Source organism: Mercenaria mercenaria, chromosome 15 (assembly GCF_021730395.1).
Source record: "Mercenaria mercenaria strain notata chromosome 15, MADL_Memer_1, whole genome shotgun sequence".
Lineage (NCBI taxonomy): Eukaryota > Metazoa > Mollusca > Bivalvia > Venerida > Veneridae > Mercenaria > Mercenaria mercenaria.
In genome coordinates, this window is record NC_069375.1 from 33,043,363 (window position 1) to 33,062,176 (window position 18,814).

The window sequence follows — 18,814 nt, forward strand, 5'->3', positions numbered from 1 at the left end:
AAGAAGGAGCGAACATGGAATGCAATAGCAGCTTACTATTGTTGTGAACATCAACTTAGCAGTGCTTCACTGCTGTTCCAGTGACTCTTAAAATACACGATTGTTTCATAGAATAATGTACAGAATTGATCGGTTGAATTGTGAATTGCATTATTATAATGTTACATTTAATTTTTGTTTTAGTATGCCCAAAGCTGGAGAGAGAATATGGTACTATAGTGACATGTAGAGATGATTTATCTGAAGATATTTTAGAATGCAACATGACGTGTGTAAGGGGAAAATTTTTGGCAAATGGACAAAGGCCATATGAAAAATACAAATGCGGTCCCACTACTGGCTATATATGGGAACCAACCGATAAGATGCCTGCATGTGTTGGTACGAAACATCTGACAACTTAGAATAAAAGAGCCTAATGAAGTACTTTATCATATGATTTAGTGTACATATTATATCTGTATACACTAAATATTACTATCAAATATACAACAATACAAATTTACTATTTATTAACTGTTCTGAACTTGTTTACGTAACAATAACTGTACATTTGTCATGAAATTCTTTAATTTTATTACGAATAGTATGGAAATTATTGTATAATTTTAATGGGTAGACATTCAGAATTAATAAGATCCTCTAGAAAGGTTTGAAGGAAAACCACACGTCCATTTGTTTCGAACAAATTCTGATATTATGTCATTTCGAGAACACTGTTAAATAGCCTGTGTAACCAGGTAACATATTTTCTTATACTTTAAACTTGATGAAATGATTATTTTCAATTCTCATTATATAAATTGTGAGTTAAAGCTTTAAACATCTTAATGTCAAATTTATACGACATGTTAGTTCCGACATGTGAAAACTTATGCAAATTTAAGGACATGTAATCAGATTTGAATTGAAGTGCCCTTAGATTCATTGATCACATTTTGCAGGAAGTAGATTTGGGATACAAACAAATTGATAAATTATTCTTGGCATTTTCTTGCCTACCGTTTGTGGAACGTATACAATTTGTCATCGTGGTTTAAATTGAATGTGATAGGCAAGACATATGATCGTGCATGCCTGTCTGTGAATGATACCTAAATAATCAACCATCAGCGATGTCGATGTCCCTCGTGTCAGGTTACTTAAAGGGCTACAGAATTGCCTGCCAATTAATTAATTGTATATGAAAGCCATTCTCAAGTATTTCATACAGCTGAAAGAATTAAATCAGACCACTATCGAAAAAGATTTGGGAGTTTCAAATTTAAGTAAAATTTTGATCATGGAGAAATCTATTTCAGTGTTTTTAGATGTAAAACATGGTATTTTTTAGTATAGATGGAAAAAATATAGAAAATTATTTGAGAGAAATAAATCAATACAGGTCAAATATGTATCTAGAACTTTAATAAATCCATCATTTTGCTTTTTTGTTGCCATGGAAACAAATGTCCGCGACTGTGATAAAATATTTAGATGCTCATAACTTTCACATTTTAATCCTAGTTTGAACATTGTTTTCACGTCTTTAAATGGTTTAAAAACTTCTACTAGTTGGAATTAACAAACGAAGAAATTTGCATTTCCTGTTGGGAAAATCCTAGCTCATACAGACAAGCATATATGGTTTGACATCCTACTTTAAAACTAGATGTGTTTTTTTTTTTACCTCATATTATCTATGAGGCTCAAAGATAATAACATAATTATACTGTATTAGAAATGAAAAATTGCGAACTTAATATTACTGACTGAAAAATATAAAAACAAAGTAATTCAATTGATGTTATATACGTTTCACAATTTAGTTGCGATTTTATTTTTCAGACAGCCATGTATTCAGTTTTATTGTCTATTACAAATATATTTCTGTGCGTGTTTAAGTATATCTACTCTTACCACCGGTATTCTTTCACACAAAAAATGTTTTTATTCAGATGTGACAGTTCCTGACATACTTGGAACGCAGGTTAGCGTAACATATACAGACACTGTTTCTGATTCCGACGTGGATGACGTCAACTTATCCTTAGAACAGAAGTTTAATGACTTTAAATGTGAGACGTGCCAATTAAAGTCTACTGTTGTCTCGAATAATGTGTCGAAAAATTTGTCAAAACGGTCAACTTCGTCTACATTAACTCTGCAGTTTTCTAAACATCTGACAGGCAATGGGGATATCGCACTGGTTGATTACTTAACAAACGGAACAGGTAACTGTCCATTTTGGCTTCCTTGATTGTAAAACACAACTTTAGACTACTATACAGTGTTAATATCTATCTGTATTTCAGACTCACTAATTGATTTGTCAACTAATTCCATGTCTGTTCATGCAAAAGCATAGAATGTCCCTTACATTTAAAAACTTTCTCCAATATAATTATATACTCTGAAATTGTAATATTAAACTTTTCTGAAAATTGTCTATTGTCATTTACCACAGTTGAAGAGTATACACAAATTGCAGTTCATAGGAAATTAGTCATATAATAAGGGAGAATAATTGAATGTAATACATATTTAAATAATAATATAGCTTTATTTACAAATCAATGTTTTTTTCTACAGAAAAATATCAGATAAACCTTGTATTTTACATTAACAAAACGTTACCACATGTACGAATTACATGTATATGCTGTTTTTATTAATTGTAAAACAAGAAACACCGGCAATGACAGAGCTGTTAGATACAGTCCGTTCAATAGTTGCATTCACTGAGTTCATACAAACAAATTCAACATCGATTTTTGATGTAAATGTTGGCGGCGTGGAGTACACAACAGACAATAACTCTGTTTCATTTGCTGGGACAGTAACCTGTGCTGATGGGTACGCTGGAGCAGATGGACTATGTGGTAAGCGTCATTTTCTCTAAAATAAGGAAAATATGTTAATTGGTTAGAAATTCAGCTGATGCATAAAGTCATTTCGTATCCTGCAATATTTAGGTCACGCCGGTAAATGAACCTATTTAGATTACTTGTATTCCTTGCCAATGTTATGCGTTAGCAGTTTCCAAACATTATTTTTTTTCTAGTTTAGAGTCGCACCGACACTGAGTTCATTGGAAACTATTGTAGTATTTGAAGGTGGAGGCAGGACCCAGGTGCCTTCACTGGTTTTGTTTTAGGCATAGGTTGGTACCCGTTTGAAATCTTCACCGAAAGCGAGTTTTAGAACATTAGTTAGGGGTAAGGTGACTTTAGCCATCGGTCACGGAAGTGCCACTATCCTTTACCCAAAATGCTTAAAGGCTTTGCTAGGTAAATGATATTAAGTCAATCATCCAAAGCTTCTCTACTAGATTTGAACTAGCGACATCTTGACTGGAATTCTTTTGCTCTACCTACCAAGCCAGCGGATCAAAATCTACCATTTCCTTATTGGAAGCCTTATTATTGTTATCATTATATCCAAAATATATGTATCTATTTAGCGCAATGTGCAGCTGGAACAAGGTTAAACTTTCTCGATTGTGTAAACTGTGAAATTGGAACATACCAGCCACTTCAAGGTCAAAGTGAATGCTTACCGTGTCCGAATGGGTATACAACACCAACATATGGTGCCGCAAATATATCAGAATGCTCAGGTAAGAACGATATCGTCCCTTCGTATAACTTATTTCATCTGTAGAATACTGTAAAAACATTTATCGGCGTTAGCTTTATGCGGAATAAACGTATTTTATCTAGGTGACCTTCAAGGACGAGTGAGTAAGTTCTCGTCATATGTCGATATTTTGTGAAGCTATTTATTTGGTTGCGGAAGGTTGGTGGTCCTACTAAGTTGTCCGCTGATATCTGAATACTGCCCAAAGAGACACCTTGTGTCATCCTTTATCACTGAAGCTGGAAAGTTGCAAAATGGCCTATGCAATGAAGAGAAGACACAGACACTTGAGTATACACGATAGAAATAACTGTGAAAGGAAATATGGTTACGGGTTACATTATCAAACAACAGAACACTATATGATATATTGTCACATACGTTTTTTTTTCCTTTTTGTAGATTTTATATGATGTACCTAAAGATTTCTGTATGACGATAAAATTAAATTATAAACATTTCAACAGCTTCATCAGCGGCACTTAATGCCAAGGGTTTTACATAGACTAAATTATCCGTCTACTTCGGCATATAACTTGAATACGTCACTGTCCGTTCAAAACTGATACCGAGTAAAGTATTTAAAATGAAAATGTATAAAATTAACATGTGAAACTCCACAAGCCTCTATACACGATAAACATAAAATGTTCCAGGCTTGATTTGGTTGGTCTTGTTTATAGACGGTAGTGGAAATATATGCTACCGTCCACGACCTCTGGCCCTGGGCTGAGCAGAGTATTTGCACATAGTACAAGTAACAAAATACAATTTAGAGACATCCAATGTCTATACAATAATACAGTATCAAAAAACATATCTCCGGTGTTTGGTCAGCAAACATACACTCAGCTCCAAAAGAAAGTGTGTACTTATGAAATATTTAAACTTAAAAAGTGCACACTTTCTTTTGGAACTGAGTATAAGTTCACAAGGCAAAACGTAGACCAACTTCAAAGCTTGGGACTAAGTAACACAATTAAAAAATCGCAACATAGATAATTAGGATATATTTGTATGTGTATTATCTACACACTATTTGAAATGTTTTGTCAACTTAATTATCGAAAAATTGGCAATAAAATAAAGTATCACGCATTATTGTATACCAAAGATATTACATTTCCCTTGTACCATATTGTTATATTTATGGTCAGGTGTGGTAATATATGACAGGTAAGATAAGTAAAGGTGTAATATCGGTATTACATATGCCTATATTATTATGGTATTCCATTCATCGTTCACGAAACATAACAGCTTTAAACAATTTTGCAGATCAAGCAATGTAGTTACTTGTAAACTTAGATAATCTGATAATCAACCTTATCTATGCGATTTTAAATATCCTGTGTGACATGACCTACTATTGTGATGATATATAATAGATAGTTCGAATAGACCGCTGGCATAGTAGCTATCTGGGCTCTTTATGATTTTCTTGTTGCCTGGTCTTCTGCAAAGTCTTTAAGTGCATAGGTAAATATTTTTTTCATTCATTTTTACAATAAAATTCCACTTAAGCTGGTGCTAGGGGACGTGAGGGTTGTTGCATATTTTATTTCCTCTCATGGAAAGACTCAATCAAACTGTCCAACAGTCTGCTATTATGTTGCTTGGTTGCATTCTATGCTTCCAAAGGATCTTTTTTTCCTTCCGTGGAAATGTAGCTAGGTCAACTGTCAGAAAAAAAAACAGACACAATAGTCATCTGATTGTGTACTTAATTTCAAATCAATATCAATGCAACCTGTAACATATTTCATTCTTGTTTACTTGTTTTAGTTATAGCACAGACATATTCATCTACATACTCATCTACGATCAGCACAGTTACCAGTAAAGGCGATGAAAAAGGAAAACATAAAAATGATGAAACAGGTAATAAATTTTCACCACCGAGAGCCGCCAGTTTTAATGCAATCTCAGTTAATGTGAAACCGAAATACTCAATGAAATCAACTCATTGAGGGTTTGTATTGCCGTTTTTCGTTTTTGCATGAACGGATTTGTTTATCTGCTGAGTAGTTCTGCCATGAATCTCAATTAATTTAAAACAGCTTATGTAAAATGAAAAAAAAATTTCATTCCATGAATGATTCTAAGTAATTGTATTTACATTAATGACAGTTTATTTTTTGCATAATGTTATGATGTAAACTTATCATAATGACAGTTATAATGACAGTTTAAACATTAAAATGTCTAATAAATTAAATGTACTCCAATTTTCAGCTGTATTAGAGGTTGTAATTGTTGTCTGTGTAGTCGCCATCTCCATCATTGTCTGTATTTGTTTAGGTTGGCGAGGCCCTTATAGACAGGGACCCTCACCCTGTATTCATGAATCTTGCAACATCAAGCCGTAATAATGAAATGAATGAACTGGCACGCAGAAAAGTGCCATTCAAATATTCCAAATTTAAATGTAAACACAAAGTCAACGCATCCGAATGTTCAAATGATGCAAGTATAATTATACTTTAGTTGAGCACTACCACATTATCATGCATCAAGCACCACCACAGTCCGATAATATTATAATACAAAATTAATTCAGAATTAACAGTTCTGTCAGTTCTGTATTCACTATATTATTCAAGAATTTTAAAGGTGAACTTACGTTTTTAAAGGTGTAGCACTGTTGAAACAAAACTGCATGTCCATTTTTACTAAAATAATTAACTTTAATTCATCTTAAGATAGCTGTATTATTTTTAAGGTAGCATTCCACAGACAGCAATCTGCATACATTTTAAGGTATTGATATTAATTTTTAAAGTAGCAGTCCTAAGGTAGTGAATTTTATATATTTTAAGGTATTAATTTAATAGGAAACGAAAATAAAGTAAAATAAGGTGTCATGCATCCTTAGCCAGCACTACAGACACTATCTTTAGGTTCAGCCTGTGCTGGAAAAACCCCAAGAATATATGACATTATACATTTCTTGTGAAAATGTAGTGGTGCCTTAAACATGTTTTACTCAGCTGAAACACTCGACACTCTAATGTCACACATTCAAAATGCAATCAGCACACCAGACATCACTGACTAAGGAGAAGACACAAACAAAGGATAATGGAATATTTAAATAACGTAAAGATTCTATATATATTGCCCAGTTTCTTTTAGTGAAGACTGTGCTATTCTTTAATTTAAGTTCCCAATTGTATGGGTAACAATAGTTGAAATTACTATCTATATTTTTTAGTTTCTCTTGAAAATAAAACAGGGGGGAGTGTTGGTCTATAAAATTTAGTTTCTTTTAGTGTAGACTGTGCAGTTCTTTAATTTTAGTGTCTACTTGAATGGGTAATAACTGTTGAAATTACTATATATATATTTTTTAGTTTCTCTTGAAAAGAAGAGTAGGGGGGAGTGTTGTTTTATAAAATATAGTTTATTTTAGTGGAGACTGTGTTATTCTCCAACCTAAGTTTCAAGTTGTATGGGTAATAACAGTTGAAATTGATATCTATAGTTTTAAGTTTCTCCTGAAAAAAATTAAATAGGGGGGATTGTTGTTGATTAATACATGCCCGCTTCCTACACCTATTTATTATCAAAGAGCTATTAAATGAGCTGCGGGCGACCTTGGGAGCACGCGCAGTGAGCGGCGACGCAACTCATTATCCAGCTGCCTAGGCCCTATCAGATATCTATTCAGGCCCCCGCCAGGCCCCTGGAGGGTTGTAGGTTAGCCGTCAACCGTATCGTATTAACACAATAAACAAATGATAGTCCATCCATCTGTCGGCTACCAGTTTCTCTATTTCAGGTGCAAGGTTTGCTAATACCACATTTCAAAAATATTTTAGTCTTGTGTTCAGACAGTATGAAAACTTAAATACCAGTTTTTCTGCTGTATTAGAATATATATCCAAGAAACGAATGTAACCATGTAGCCTACTGATTATTTTTGATTTACACAATATTTACATAAACATTTCATCCCAGTCCTAATTGAATAGCTTATAAATGAAATTGCACATACCTTTGAACAGTTTCCAATGACATTTTTACTTCTAAATTTCTATATGTCATGACACACAGTCGATTTCTATAATGTATCCTTTCTTGGGGGATTTTATCCGAAGATGACTACACTACGGTGCAGTGTTCGCAGAGGCAGCATGCACATTTCACAGTCTAAATAGATATTTCAAAAGAAAATCTAACTATAAAAATAATAATTAGAGAAAATAGCAATGAAATCATAATAAAACCATGCAATTCATAATACTTTACATAAACTTGATCATTTATTCCGACTGCTTCGTACACCGGAAGGCACGGAGTGTAGCTTTCCTGCCGTACCACAACCGTATTTCAGTGTGAGTAAACTGTATACTGAACTAGGGGTCTATATAAAAAATGTTCAAAATATCATTAGGAATGACAATTATGATAAGAAAACCGACTGATGTAAAAACTAATATTGTCTGTATTAGAAAATTTAGCTATACATGTAGTAGTTAAGATGAAACTGGATACTGGATCAGGTACTTTAACCGCCCATTTGTAACCTATCACCGACTTTCGAATTGTGACGATAATCAATGCATTCTGGTGAAAAACTATAAAGAATTTTGGAGAACAGTGATTATAGAATTACACCATAGTCAAAAGAATATGCAACTATTTAATTAATAAACTGTAAAATATCCATATTCGGATACAGTGATTGTACCTACATTATTGCAACTAGAGACTGTATAGTTACAGAAACATGCCTACCACATGACACTTTCTACCTGAACAAAAACTGGAAATTAAACAGGCATGGGAAATGGTTAATGTAAAAAGCATAACTAGTAGAACATTTGAGAAAGAGGCCAAAACTGAGCATTAACGAAATAATCAAGAAATACTATACCAGCTGGTGCTAGGGGACGTGAGGGTTGTTGCATATTTTATTTCCTCTCATGGAAAGACTCAATCAAACTGTCCAACAGTCTGCTATTATGTTGCTTGGTTGCATTCTATGCTTCCAAAGGATCTTTTTTCCTTCTGTGGAAATGTAGCTAGGTCAACTGTCAGAAAAAATCAGACACAATAGTCATCTGATTGTGTACTTAATTTCAAATCAATATCAATGCAATCTGTAACATATTTCATTCTTGTTTACTTGTTTTAGTTATAGCACAGACATATTCATCTACATACTCATCTACGATCAGCACAGTTACCAGTAAAGGAGATGAAAAAGGAAAACATAAAAATGATGAAACAGGTAATAAATTTTCACCACCGAGAGCCGCCAGTTTTAATGCAATCTCAGTTAATGTGAAACCGAAATACTAAATGAAATCAACTCATTGAGGGTTTGTATTGCCGTTTTTCGTTTTTGCATGAACGGATTTGTTTATCTGCTGAGTAGTTCTGCCATGAATCTCAATTAATTTAAAACAGCTTAATATGAAAAATGAATAACATTTTCATTCCATGAATGTTTCTAAGTAATTGTATTTACATTAATAACAGTTTAGTTTTTTGCATAATGTTATGATGTAAACTTATCATGATGACAGTTATAATGTAAAATGTCTTACAAATTAAATGTACTCCAATTTTCAGCTTTATTAGTGGTTGTAATTATTGTTTGTGTAGTCGCCATCTCCATCATTGTCTGTATTTGTTTAGGTTGGCGAGGCCCTTATAGACAGGGACCCTCACCCTGTATTCATGAATCTTGCAACATCAAGCCGTAATAATGAAATGAATGAACTGGCACGCAGAAAAGTGTCATTCAAATATTCCAAATTTAAATGTAAACACAAAGTCACCGCATCCGAATGTTCAAATGATGTAAGTATAATTATACTTTAGTTAAGCACTACCACACTAATGCATCAAGCACCACCACAATCCGATAATATTATAATACAAAACTAATTCAGAATTAACAGTTCTCTCCGTTCTGCATTCACTACATTATTCAAGAATTTTAAAGGTGAACTTACATTAATAAAGGTGTAGCACTGTTGAAACAAAACTGCATGTCCATTTTTACTAAAATAATTAACCTCAATTCATCTTAAGATAGCTGTATCATTTTTAAGGTAGCATTCCACAGACAGCAATCTGCATACATTTTAAGGTATTGATATTAATTTTTAAAGTAGCAGTCCTAAGGTAGTGAATTTTATATATTTTAAGGTATTATTTTAATAGGAAACGAAAAAAAAGTAAAATAAGGTGTCATGAATCCTTAGCCAGCACTACAGACACTATCTTTAGGTTCAGCCTGTGCTGGAAAAACCCCAAGAATATATGACATTATACATTTCTTGTGAAAATGTAGCGGTGCCTTAAACATGTTTTACTCAGCTGAAACACTCGACACTCTAATGTCACACATTCAAAATGCAAGCAGCACACCAGACATCACTGACTAATGAGAAGACACAAACAAAGGATAAAAGAATATTTAAATAACGTAAAAATTCTATATGTATTGCCCAGTTTCTTTTAGTGAAGACTGTGCTATTCTTTAATTTAAGTTCCCAATTGTATGGGTAACAATAGTTGAAATTACTATCTATATTTTTTTAGTTTCTCTTGAAAATAAAAGGAGGGGGGAGGGGGGGGGGGGGGGGGTTTGGTCTATAAAATTTAGTTTCTTTTAGTGTAGACTGTGCAGTTCTTTAATTTTAGTTTCTACTTGAATGGGTAATAACTGTTGAAATTACTATATATATATATTTTAGCTTCTCTTGAAACGAAGAACAGGGGGAGTGTTGTTTTATAAAATATAGTTTATTTTAGTGGAGACTGTGTTATTCTCCAACCTAAGTTTCAAGTTGTATGGGTAATAACAGTTGAAATTAATATCTATAGTTTTAAGTTTCTCTTGAAAATAAAACAAGGGGGAGTGTTGTTGATTAATACATGCCCGCTTCCTACACCTATTTATTATCAAAGAGCTATTGAATGAGCAGCGGGCGACCTTGGGAGCACGCGCAGTGAGCGGCGACGCAACACATTATCCAGCTGCCTAGGCCCTATCAGATATCTATTCAGGCCCCCGCCAGGCCCCTGGAGGGTTGCAGGTTAGCCGTCAACCGTATCGTATTAACACAATAAACAAATGATAGTCCATCCATCTGTCGGCTACCAGTTTCTCTATTTCAGGTGCAAGGTTTGCTAATACCACATTTCAAAAATATTTTAGTCTTGTGTTCAGACACTGTGAAACTTAAATACCAGTTTTTCTGTTGTATTAGAATATATATCCAAGAAACGAATGTAACCATGTAGCCTATTGATTATTCTTGATTTTCACAATATTTACATAAACATTTCATCCCAGTCCTAATTAAATAGCTTATAAATGAAATTGCACATACCTTTGAACAGTTTCCAATGACATTTTTACTTCTAAATTTCTATATCATGACACACAGTCCATTTCTATAATGTATCCTTTCTTGGCGGAGTTTATCCGAAGATGACTACACTACGGCGCAGTGTTCGCAGAGGCAGCATGCACATTTCACAGTCTAAATAGATATTTCAAAAGAAAATTTAACTATAATAATTAGAGAAAATAGCAACGAAATCGTAATAACACCGTGCAATTCATAATACTTTACATAAACTTGATCATTTATGTCGTCTGTTTCGTACACCGGAAGGCACGGAGTGTAGCTTTTCTGCCGTACCACAACCGTATTTCAGTGTGAGTAAACTGTATACTGAACTAGGGGTCTATATAAAAAATGTTCAAAATATCATTAGGAAATGACAATTATGATAAGAAAACCGACTGATGTAAAAACTAATATTGTCTGTATTAGAAAATTTAGCTATACATGTAGTAGTTAAGATGAAACTGGATACTGGATCAGGTACTTTAACCGCCCATTTTCACCTATCACCGACTTTCGAATTGTGACGATAATCAATGCATTCTGGTGAAAAACTATAAAGAATTTTGGAGAATAATGATTATACAATTAAACCATAGTCACAAGAATATGCAATTATTTAATTAATAAACTGTAAAATATCCATATTCGGATACAGTGATTGTACCTACATTATTTCAACTAGAGACTGTATAGTTACAGAAACATGCCTTTCACATGACACTTTCTACCTGAACAAAAACTGGAAATTAAACAGGCATGGGAAATGGTTAATGTAAAAAGCATAACTAGTAGAACATTTGAGAAAGAGGCCAAAACTGAGCATTCACGAAATAATCAAGAAATACTATACCAGCTGGTGCTAGGGGACGTGAGGGTTCTTGCATATTTTATTTCCTCTCATGGACAGACTCAGTCAAACTGTCCGACAGTCTGCTATTATGTTGCTTGGTTGCATTCTATGCTTCCATAGGATCTTTATTCCTTCTGTGGAAATGTAGCTAGGTCAACTGTCAGAAAAACAGACACAATAGTCATCTGATTGTGTACTTAATTTCAAATCAATATCAATGCAACCTGTAACATATTTCATTCTTGTTTACTTGTTTTAGATATAGCACAGACATATTCATCTACATACTCATCTACGATCAGCACAGTTACCAGTAAAGGAGATGGAAAAGGAAAACATAAAAATGATGAAACAGGTAATAAATTTTCACCACCGAGAGCCGCCAGTTTTAATGCAATCTCAGTTAATGTGAAACCGAAATACTAAATGAAATCAACTCATTGAGGGTTTGTATTGCCGTTTTTTTGTTTTTGCATGCATTGAACGGATTTGTTTATCTGCTGAGTAGTTCTGCCATGAATCTCAATTAATTTAAAACAGCTTATGTAAAATGAATGTTTCTAAGTAATTGTATTTACATTAATGACAGTTTATTTGTTTGCATAATGTTATGATGTAAACTTATCATAATGACAGTTATAATGACAGTTTAAACATTAAAATGTCTAATAAATTAAATGTACTCCAATTTTCAGCTGTATTAGTGGTTGTAATTGTTGTTTGTGTAGTCGCCATCTCCATCATTGTCATCATAGCTTTGGTAATGTGGAAGAAACATGCAAGGTTAGTTCAGACCACATAATTAATAACATTCTTACTTCAATGGTATTTTATGCCAGAAGCCGAAATGAACCGATGCTCATATGAAAGAGAATATGTATTTTACAAGTACATGTAGTACGTGCTGCAACTGTCAACGGTACGAGCAATGAAGATATATCCGTATAATGTCAAAACTGTTTGCTAAAACTTGTTGTTCATAACGCACGAAGAAGAACTTTGATTCTTTGCTGTTACAATTTAGAAATAACATTTGCGTTAGTGTTATAACAGTACACATAATGATTCAATGTTATGAGAGTTGGAGACCAGTCTTAGATTTTCAGCATCCGATTGGATCTTTCTGAGGATATCAATTGAACAAGGACGACAAATAACTGTTTATTGACTGGTCTCCAAACGCATTTTCAAATATTTTATAGTTTTTAGTTTCTCACAGACGTCTTCAAATATGTAAAATGTGTATTTTTCAGACGCCCTTTTGAAACAAACGAAACAACCCCAAGTAACTTTACCAACCTCAATAGTGAAGAAGTTAGTGGCCGGAAACGTGTTATACGTCAAAACTAGCAGTTATTTGTCTGTATAAGATACACGTAATTGCGTTTTGTTTTGGTGACGAATATTCAATATGACTATTTTTAACGTATTTAAACCATCTTTAAAGTACATATGTCACTTAATAGAATATTAGTTATTTATGTCATGAACATTAATCATAATATTATTTAGATGAGACAAATGAGCAAATGTATCCGAATAATTTATTGAGTGTGTGGAATTCCATCTTGATATATGTTGTCTGACGGTCACAAGATGTCTGACTTTGTTTTTGAAATACATGACGAGTAGAAAACTAATAACAGCAACAATTTAATACTATCAATGCATGACATAAAGTATGTTTTTATTTAGTGCATGGTCAATACTTTGAGGTTATTTAACAGTGTTGAGTACATTACTGAATTCTACTGAACGAGTACACAGCAGTGGAAACCCATATTTGGAGTCCAAATATGGGTCATTACTGCTGTGTACACATCTAGTTTAATCTAGTACTGTACTTAACACTGATAGATAACCTCTTTATTTCATACCATTATGAAAAAGATATTTCAGATAAACAGGTATTCACAACAGACTTTAAATGATGACTGGAAACATTTCCAAAGGCTTTACAACAAACATTAGAAGTTGACAATCTTCTATCATAATATGTATGTAAATGTTCTAGATGCTTTTACTCCCAGCGCCAGAAAAAATGAAAACAACTCTTTGTCAAGTTTCAAACCAAAACCATGTTAATCGGATAGGAAATTATTCTGAAATAAGACGCTGCCGTTGTTTTACTGGTGTCTACAGACGGAATGCATTATACAAAAGAAGTAATTCCGAACGACATTTCGGAATCTTAGTTTTCCCGACCAGTATGAAAAAATATGTCTGTATTTTAATATGCTAACTGGTGAAATACTGAAATTTATCAGTGAGATAATTCTCTATATCACTCATATTGTCAAACTTCTTTTTTTAGGAAAAATTATCTCCCTTGAAATATATTCTTTAATTACTGTCCCTTCGTTGCCTTTTGAATTACTGATACCGTGCGGTTATCCGTATTTCAAGCCCTACAAGAGTCATGTACAGCTAGACATTCCTGTATAAAACAAACTGGCTGTAACGCTCCAAAAATGTTACCTTTATTGTTCATCCACTTTTCATCTGTTTAGAGCAGTATTATCTTTTGGTAGACTATACTGGCGACAGCATATTTAGATGGTTGTTGCCTTACTTAATTATCAGAAGACAGCAACTCAACCTTACTTAATATGCCAGTATTTTTGTCAAAGTGCTTTCTCAGACAGTTCAGTTGTCAGTTGTGTTCCATCCAAATTTCACGACATAATTAGTTATGCTATGTGCTCCTATATCAATATTTCCTGTCAATTTCTATTGAATCCATGATAATATCTAATTCTGAAAACTTGATAAATCTAAGCTTCTCGTTTGTTCCTCAGCTGTGTACAATTTTTCGTGTTTTTTTTTGTTTGACCTGACCTTCATCATATGATATGGCATTTGGTAAACAAAACAAGCTTACGGTCTTTCTACAAACTGACGGCATTGACCCAAGAAGTTCTCGATACACATACTTAACTATTGACATTGCCACTATATGGTAACCGCGGATCGTGTATTTTTAAACAAAATATCTAAATGAAAAATGGTATCGTATTGGATTGTCTCTTCCTTTTCGGTATCACACAGTAACCAAACAAATATCCTCTATATTTTAGACTATAGTCCCTACGAAAAAATTGCCTTTCCGGTTCGAACATTGCATATACTTATTAAGAGCGAGTTAAAATATGTAGATATTTAATAATAATAAGCATGAATTCAACGAAGTGATACAATGCTAATTATACTCTGTAAAATATCCATTTAAAAGTGAATATTTTCGCGTTAAGTTTAATAGGAAATGACCGCTGATTCTAGCTCTTATTTTCTTTGCGGATACTTTAGTTAAAGACGGATTAATCTCTTCAAGTTTCTTCCCAAAAGACAACTGTCTTATGAAATTATAAACTAGACCTAAGCTATTGTTTCAGACCCAAGTATTAAGTATTAACATACACCTTGTTTGGTTATTCATCACTTTAAATACGATCTGCCGTTTATTCTCTATTTTTCATCCTGAATGTTCTACTTCACATTACAAATGTAAATATTTTGTCTCTTTTTCGGTGTGCAAGTTAACTCTGTATATTAAACATTATATATTGATATACCTTTTCCTACATATTTTAGTTAGATTTGATGTTTGTTGCTTATGTTGCATTTTAACTGTACCTGCTTTACCTTCATCGTGGGTTACTAACACCGACGGAAAATTTGCACAAGTACCAGTATTGAACTTTTCTGGTCAGCCCAGTCGCCACATGATAACACTTGTCCCCTGCAAGTTTTGTAGCAAACTAATATCATGGCTCATCAGGAGGACGTAAGCGATTTATTGTATGACAATGCAAAATTACGTTCGATTATCAAAGATCAGTCTAGTGTTCTGTAACGACTGGCTATTGGAGATGCGAGTAATCTTGCAGAGTTGCGCATGCTCGCATGACTGTTGACCGACTGGAGAATCCGACGATTAACCACGACCAGGTAAGACCACTGACGGCTTGTAGCACAACAATCGCGCGACTGTTGAAGACCCATCAAAGACCAACTATGACCAGTTAAGACCAGTATGGTCGCAGTCAGCTTTTTGAACATGATACGATCCTCCCCAATACTGAGTTTGGCCATGTGACTAGCCAAAATCATACACTATCCTTAGAGCCTATGTCAAGGATGTTCCGCAACTGGCCAGTCACTACCGATCGCTCCTCCTCTTAGATCACGTGATCTTGATATGCGAAACCTCCGACAAACAAGCTTCAAAATGACAGGTACGGTAATGTTGATATGATTGCCATTAAGATGTTGGCAATATTCCGTTCCTTACAAAGCATTTTTGTGACTAATAAGTTTGCTAATTAGTTGTATATCAATTCTATAGAATGATTTCGGGACAGAAATAACTCTACAAAGAATAAAAGATTAAAGAGGCTGTGTGTAATCGACTTGGTGATTCAAAAGTCAAATGTTTCCTTAAGGCTCCGCGTTGAGTTAAGAATTGTAGTTTTCTTCACTTTCGTATGTTTTTCAAATTCCTCAATGTATATCGCATTTTCATATGCTTCTCAAATTATATATTACATTATCGTTTGTTTTTTAAATTTTTATTCCAAATTCTGTTTACTGTATTATCTTATGTTCTCATATTCAATATTTCATTTCAACTATATTATTTCAAAGTCTGTAGTTGTTAATTAAAACGTTTTCAAATGTAACCCGCTCAAAGAAAGTATATTTTGTACTTGAAAGCGTTGCATATTCAACGCAATATGAACGTATTGAACAAAGTTTTTGTATTTTTTATTTGTCATTAAATTTTCTATTTACATTTCGCTTGTTCTTCTAAATTCTTGATATCATCTGTTTCTTCATTTTGAATGTTAATTCATTCGGTATAAAAATGATCCCTCTTTTCATGTTATTACATTAAAATTTGCGACATCCAATTTAAATCAATTTATTAAATCAATAAAAGTTTTTAAATGATTGAAAGCTTAAAGCTTCATTATTTCTTGTATAGGAAGAGCATTACTTGTAAGATATTTCGAAAAAAAAATATAAAAAACTTAATTTCGGGTGAATCAGTTCTCTTTTTCGACTACTTGTTCATTCACAAAATCAGAACCTATTTGTAATTCAATGATTAAATGTTTCAGCTATGTTTTATTTATTACATGTATTATATAAATATTCGCCCTTTACAGACTTAAATCTCCCTTAAACAGTGATTTAACATCTTCAGATTAAGAACTATTCGAAGAGAATTCCATACCAATATATAGCAAAATGAGTCAGTAATGCAAGATGCATTTGTTAAATTATAGCATTTTAAATAAGATTTTATCAATATACTTATGACATACATGTATATATGACTGATAAATAAGAGGTTTTCGTCTTGTGACAGCAATACTCTTTCATCTCAAGTAGAGTGTTTTCATCTGTATTATTTCGAATACATATTTTATGTGCATGTGGGTAAAATTTGAGTTATTTCCATTTACTACAAGAATGGTTCGCAGTATGCAATGGCCTGACTTTACACTTGTTTAGCATTAGTTTATCTATGCTTCTGGGAAATCTACCTTGCCCTTTTTTGATATTTCATCTTAACCTTTCCTCATGATATATGATTGAATATCTTATATTTTCAAAGAAGCGATTGTAAATATTTCTGTTTCTCTTATTAAATGTTTGGTGATGACAGTCTTGTTTTAGTTGTCCTAAGTTGCGCATCCTATATCCTTTCGACTACCGCTATCGTACACCGACGCACTACCTGAGCCGATAAATGCAGACTATATTTTTGGGGTTCTCCATTACCACTACTGTTTTGCAGGCGGGCTACCGGAGACGACTAATACGTACCAGAAAAATGTGGGTGCTCATTTCCGTAGTGCATAATGCAGTATTTGGGTAAAAATCGTATTTTTCTCTATTGAAAATAGAAGGAATTACCAAAAATATACTACATTTTTACGCTGCGGTAATTTTTATGTAAAACGGGTGCTACGCTATGGTAGTTGTGTCCATTGTATGGCTATTGGTATAACTACACTGTGGCACAACTTATAATTTCTTGTTTCCTTCAATAGTCTACTATGGTATTTATATGCAGATAAAACATTCAGTTAATGTTATTTATTAAAAGTTACATATTAAAACGGTCACTGCATCACTGTGGTAGTACAAGCTATTTTGTGTGAAATACGCTGCGGCACTGTCTTGAGTTTCGCATGTCCTGCATTAAACTACTGTGGTAATCGGAGGAATAAATAATGCCTACAGGATAAGTTGTGATTACTAGTATAATTTTTTCGCAGGGTAACTTTCTCGGCACTGTGGATGTGCACCTAATTTCATTTAATATGTATAACTACACTATGGGACTACCTTAAAATTCAAGTTTCTCGCAAAAGTCTACTATAGTTTATAGTAACGGGACGAGTAAAACTACAGTGCGGTACTACATTGAAATTCCTTCTTCCTGCAAACGTCTGCTGTGGTACTTATTTGCGGAGTAAACATTTTGTTAATAATATTTATTACAGGCTTTAAAATATTCGTGTCAGCAGATGCCGTTTCTGCATATCTTTGGAAGTTTCAAGTTTATATTAGAGGGGAAAAAGAAGTAGGACTAACGAGGAAGGTTGTTGAATATCTGAGTGAACCGTGTAGTGTTTCTAGACACATCCCTTTGGCATAGGCGTTCCTTGCCAGTTCAGCCCATCTTTGTGGGTCTTTATAGGGCGGAAATTTTGGCCATATGATTGACACCACAGAAATTATTCCGACAGAAGGATGATTCGGTTAGGACATTGAACAAAGGACAGCATATGACACGCCAAATCAAAGATGGAAAGGTGGTAGATATAGTAAGGAAGGCTTCAAGACATGTCTACAACTTGAATACATGTTTCAATCCCGTTCCCAAAGACCAGGATAAAAGTAAATCCTGAGGGAAAATGGAAAGACAGGGTATACCCTTGTCCACCCGCTATTATTG

General features: G+C 33.6%; 1 protein-coding gene across 4 annotated transcripts in view; it reads left to right on the forward strand.

The window, feature by feature from the left end:
* The window catches only part of LOC123550476 (sushi, von Willebrand factor type A, EGF and pentraxin domain-containing protein 1-like), a 47,988-nt gene extending 30,478 nt beyond the window's left edge, over positions 1-17,510 (forward strand). For 2 of the 4 annotated variants that reach the window (XM_053524937.1, XM_053524938.1), the window contains exons 18-26: positions 184-381; positions 1,938-2,213; positions 2,667-2,861; positions 3,443-3,598; positions 5,404-5,499; positions 8,759-8,854; positions 12,104-12,199; positions 12,540-12,627; positions 13,098-17,510. In XM_053524937.1, coding sequence (XP_053380912.1) covers positions 184-381; positions 1,938-2,213; positions 2,667-2,861; positions 3,443-3,598; positions 5,404-5,499; positions 8,759-8,854; positions 12,104-12,199; positions 12,540-12,627; positions 13,098-13,194 — 1,298 coding nt within the window. In that variant the 3' untranslated portion in view covers positions 13,195-17,510. The remainder of the gene's footprint in view (positions 1-183; positions 382-1,937; positions 2,214-2,666; positions 2,862-3,442; positions 3,599-5,403; positions 5,500-8,758; positions 8,855-12,103; positions 12,200-12,539; positions 12,628-13,097) is intronic. The other 2 variants (XM_053524940.1, XM_053524939.1) reach the window with 2 other exon arrangements.
* The last annotated feature ends 1,304 nt before the right edge of the window (positions 17,511-18,814 follow it).